General features: G+C 52.9%; 1 protein-coding gene across 1 annotated transcript in view; it reads right to left on the minus strand.

The window, feature by feature from the left end:
- Positions 1 to 3,954: 3,954 nt before the first annotated feature.
- Positions 3,955 to 5,292, minus strand: part of EEF1A2 (eukaryotic translation elongation factor 1 alpha 2) — a 17,095-nt gene continuing 15,757 nt past the window's right edge. Inside the window, exon 8 of the mRNA XM_006021646.2 lies at positions 3,955 to 4,323. Within this exon, the coding sequence (XP_006021708.1) occupies positions 4,181 to 4,323 (143 nt within the window). The 3' untranslated portion in view covers positions 3,955 to 4,180. The remainder of the gene's footprint in view (positions 4,324 to 5,292) is intronic.

Consider the following 5,292-nt stretch of genomic DNA (forward strand, 5'->3'; position numbering starts at 1 on the left):
CCCCCACTTATTTGCCATGTTGTCCTTTATGTCCTGCAGGGTACGTGGTGTGGTCCACAAGCATCAGCATCGTCTTCCCCCAACCTGGCTCATGCCACCCAACTGCAGGGGTCCAAGAAGGGCTCTGGCATGCATGCATGCATGCATACACCTCTATATCTACATTCAGGATGGGGCTCTGAGGCTGGTGCACCTTGATCTATCGAGAGCAGCATGGTGCATGTGATACTTTTCCTTCATCTGGGCACAACCCTGGGCCAGGATCCCTGTCTGGGGTTTCATACCAAGGAGTCTGGGCCATGTGCTGGCTTTGAGGGCCACAGCTTGAATGTCCTGGTCTGATCTGAGTCCATATTTGGGGGACGTCAGCTCCAACGCTGGCTCAGATTATGGATTCACATGATTAGGAGATGAAACGTTAGACAATTCCACTCTTCAAGTGCATTTCACTTGGAGGTCCTTGGATTTTTTTTTAACCTCCAACTCAAATCAATATTAATGGGTTGGGACCCTCAGGATTTCTCCACTTACCATGTCCTTTAAAATGAGTCAAATCAGCCCCTCTGCACTCCAAGGAGGTCCTGATTGCATCTCAGAGATGCCCAGTGTAGACCCTGGCTCTGATTTCACACCCATGTGGTCCTGGGGGGTCCATTAGCATAGAGCTGAGTACTGACAATAAGCAATTTTGAATCATATCCTCGGGGCGGGGATTGAACTTTCCTTTCACTGAAACCACACTGTTAATTACCTTGCCGCACGCAAGCCGTTCCCGACTCATCGTTGGCAGCTCAGCGTGGAAATCCAGTTGTGGTTTTGTCGAGTTTACTTTTCCTCGGGGGATGGAGTCGAAGAGCAGCCTCTCAAGACCTCCTGCACGCTTTCCATTACTCTAATGATGATGCTGTGTGGGTCCCTCTCAAGTCAAGACCTTGGTAGTTCTCCGGGTATTTGTTAAGCTTTCCAGGAAAAGAAGTGAAAAGGGATCTGGGCCTGTATTATAAATCACCATCAGAAAAAGGTTAGTTTAAAACCTTTCAGAAAGGTGGGCACGCAGCCTGTGGGAAGTGAATGAGATTGAGGCACAACTCCGTCTTAAGGCTCTGGGAGCGCAGGCTTCATGCCTGCAGTTGCTAAAATCTCTAAGACCCTGCATGGAACCACAGACCACTCATGGGCTTTGAATTCAAAGGGGAGAAGGGGATGCAGAGATCCTGCGCTGTGGCAGCACATCATGCCTTGGCTTCATGGGCTGTCCCTTTTATCACAGGTCCTCCCCAGTCCAATGCAGGGCTCCAGGTAGCAGCTCAGGAGCAGCAACTGGCCTTAACTTCCTCTCCACCCTGACTTATTTGTCATGTTGTTCTTTATGTCCCGCAGGGTACGCGGCGTGGTCAACATTTTCTTGCTTCAACCTGGTTTGTGCCACCCGAACACAGGGGTCCAAGAAGGGCTGCATGCATGCACCCGTATATTTGGGGCTCGGGGGCTGCTGCACCTTGACAGCAGCATGTGCCACTTTTCCTTCCCCCAGGCACAGACCCAGGGCTAGGATCTCTGTAGGGGCTTCATGCTAGGGATACTGGGGTCACACCATGCTTTGGCTTTGAGGGCCAGAGCTCTGAACCTCCTGCGGGTGATAGTGTCCTGCTTCCAGGCATTGCCTAGACGGGAAGACCAGTCAGTTTTGGGGCATCTCTGTAAAAAGCCAAGAGCATTAACTGCTTGCCGACACAAGAGGGAGCCCAGTTCCCTCGTCCATGCCCAGAAGACCATTCACGGGTGTATGACCACGCTGGACGGTCGCCAGAAGTCAGCACTCAGTGCAGCCCTTTAGTTCCTGATATCTAAAGGGATGCTGCTGCCTGAAAGAAAAGGTCCAGGATTGTTCCTTGTGTGAGACTTATCAGGCACCCGAGCTCCCGATGCGATACCCCACTGAGTTTTGGTGGGGGGGGGTCCTTTTATGAAAACTTTTTTGTGTCCCAACTCAAATCAGCCAAATCAATTCCAGATTCATGAGTCATTCAAGAACCATATGTGGCCCTGGTACTGGAAAGCACCCTCCACCTTCACCTGGGGCTTCAGATACTTCCAAATCCTTTGGCAGGCATCCTACGTGCAGGCCCGAGCCCAGAGGGTTGGGGTCGGGATGCCTCCAAATTTTGCTGGCCCTCACCGTACAGCCGCAGGAGCAAGCGAGGGGTGACCTCTGGGGTGTCTGTACCCCAGAAGAGGAAGCTACTGCTTCTCCCTGCTTGCTCCCAGCCCTTCTTGGAGGTCAAAAACCAGGAGTCCCTGGCCCTGGGATGGTGATCTCCGGTAGACCCGATGCAGCACGTGCCCTTATACCATCCATGCTGTGTGATACGAGGGGCACGGTGCTGTGTTGCTGTGGCACGGCAGTGCAGCCCCTGGGCCTGTCCTTTCAAAGGCTGGTCTTCCTAAAGCTCATATTTGGGGGGCAATGTGGTTGCGAGGGTGACAACCAGGTACAAGAGGGTTACCGCCCCGTGTCGGGTTGTGTATGTGCAGGGGAGGTCGTTAATACTTTTTAGAAGTTGACCCCATCTATCCCAGCTAGCCAGGGAGCAGATTGCTTCTCCCAGCTCTGTGTGGGAAAGTTTATGCAGCACCAAGCAATATTACCCCCAGCTTCCTCCAGCTCCTTACCCCTCTCTGCTGCTTCTCTTGTACCTGCCCTACTTCACTGGTCCTGACTGTTAAACCAGCCCCCCCCTCACCTGTGCGGTGCCGGCAGCCTGCTTTCCAGAATTCGTAGCAACATTTCATATCTCTTGCACCACTCTTGCCCTGCTCATCCCCAGATCGCAGGCCTCAGCAGGCCAAAAAAGTCCATTTGCTGGTGTCAGTCTGCCACCGGATCCGAAATAGCCATGAGTGCATTCCCCTGGCACCTGCTTCCCTGTGCAGGCTTCGTAAACCTGGCAAAAATAATCGGAGCGCTACTGGTTCCCACGTGGTCTCCAATATCCCTGGCCAGTCCTGCCAGGCAGCAGCAGGATGGCTGCTGTGATTTCAGGCTTGCCTTCACCTCCCTCCTCCCAAATACGATGGGGAATCAGGTCGTGTTTTTGCTCTGATAAGCACCCCTGCATTGTATGTGCCCGTTGCGTTACCATCCATCCCAGAGGCTGGGCTTAATACACCCCTCTCTGCTCTCCGGGGGGTTTGGTTTTGGAAATGCAGTCCCAAATGGGCTGAAGGTAGAAGCTGGATTAAAAGGGTTAAATTTGGGGCAATTGAGACTAGAATTGAGATCTGAATTTTGCTTGGGATTGTTTCTCATCGCTGTTCGGGGGGAGCTGGGGACTTTTAGGTGTCGTGAGAGATTTTACCTGGCTAGATGCTCCATGCATGAGCCTCTCCCACCCGGAGGACCCTGGCTGCCTCTATACCAGGACACTGCTTGTCCGGACCCATGCAGAATAGAGCAGCTACCTGCTTTCTGGGAGCAGCTGTCCCTGTAGGCACAAATGCAGGAGATGTTACTGCTTAAATGCTGAAGTCCTGCTTTGGACATAGGCTGGGAGCTAGCCTGGGCTCTGTGATACTGAGCTCCTATATAACCAGGGTCATTTATGTTGCTGCCTTAGAGCTGGAAAGGAAAGGTGGCCCAGTGGTCAGAGCAGTGCTTAGCTGTAGGGGACACCTGAGTTCAAGCCCCTGCTCTTTTACACACTCCTGGGGACACCTTAGGGTCGGGCCTCATGGGCAATTAATGGAAATCAAATGCCAAAGCCCCTTGGAACATTGTGCCTCAGTTTCCCCTGTCCAGAACACCCTTTCCCTGCCTCATAGGGCTGTTGGGAGGATAAGTGCTTTGGAGCCAGGGGCTACTTGGTCATGGGAGGCCTGCAGCCCTTGAGAATAAGAGCCCCGTGTTTCCAGTTTGGTACCGAAGCCATAACAGACACACACGCACACGCCCTGCACTGTGGATGTTGTACCAGTTTATTGGTAAAAGTAACATGAAGCCTCACGAACGCTGGAACATGCTTTTCCTTTTAAAGAATTTCCACTGGACCTTAATGGTGAGCATCCAGTCGTTGACATATAAACTCTTACAAGCTGATGTGCACACATGCGCCTGGGGGAGGAGGTGGAGGCATCCTGGGGCCGGGGATGGTTTCTGCGCGGTGCGCTGGGCGCCTACGATTCATTTCCCAGCCTTCTGGGCCTTCTGCGCCGACTTGGTGACCTTGCCAGCGCCACCGTTGCCAGCCCCCCCGCTCTTCTTCTCCACGTTCTTGATGACGCCCACGGCCACGGTCTGCCGCATGTCGCGGACAGCGAAGCGACCTGTGGAAGGGAGAGGGAAGGGAGGAAGTAGGAGGGTTGGGAGCCAAGGCAGCTTTTATGTTTCTAACTGGACCCGGGAACCTTTTCCATGCCTGCTGCAGTCGATGTCCTTCACCGATGGTCAGAGTAAAATACAGCAGGAAGGTTGGCTCGGGGTGAGCCGCTAGACGAATATGCGTCTGTCTCCCCCTAGACTGACTTTGTGACTGTGAATGACTTGTCCAGCCTCCTCAAGCTGTGAGGCTGTTTCACTAGGGCTCAGGGAAGTGGGTAGAGAACTTCCCATAGGATTTCAGTGACAATCCAAAATAAATGAATAGCAGTAGCATCTCTGTCCAGTGCTCCCTGCACATAACACTCAAGTGCTGTGACTCCCCAGGTCTGCATCTGGAGCATCCCTGCCAGTCAAGCAGGTGCAATGAGCTCTGGTCTGTGCACGTGAGCCAGGCTTTCAAGCCTCTGATGAGATGCCAATAAAACTCCCTGCTGGAAATAGCTTGGGGACCTGAGTGTATAAACACCAACAGCACTGGGACTTTGTCTTACAAAGCGGGGTGGTTAGGGGGTGCCTGGGGCTAGCAGAGCAGGAAGGCCCACAGTGGATGTCTTGTTTCTGGACTTCGTGTCTAGTCCATGGTTGCCTGTGAGTGCCAGAGGCTGGTGATGGCACCGAGGATCCTTTCCTGTCCTATATTCCCATTGCTGCTCCCATCCTCTGAGCAGAAAATGCAGGTGAGATGGGAATGACACTGGGCTACATCATCTAAGCCTGTTCTTCCCATCAAGCTAGCCCAAGCATTACTGCTCAGCTGACAGGGGTTTGTCTAGTCGACCCATTCTTAAAAGTTCACAGCACATCTGGGCTGGCGGGGTCAATGAATCCAGATGCATCACATCATGCAAAGGGACTTGCACTGATGTATCTGGGGAGGCACTAAGACCCTCTGCATCCGTGACCTGTATCCTGCT

The sequence above is a fragment of the Alligator sinensis genome, unplaced genomic scaffold, assembly GCF_000455745.1.
Source record: "Alligator sinensis unplaced genomic scaffold, ASM45574v1 scaffold752_1, whole genome shotgun sequence".
NCBI classification, from domain to species: Eukaryota; Metazoa; Chordata; order Crocodylia; family Alligatoridae; genus Alligator; species Alligator sinensis.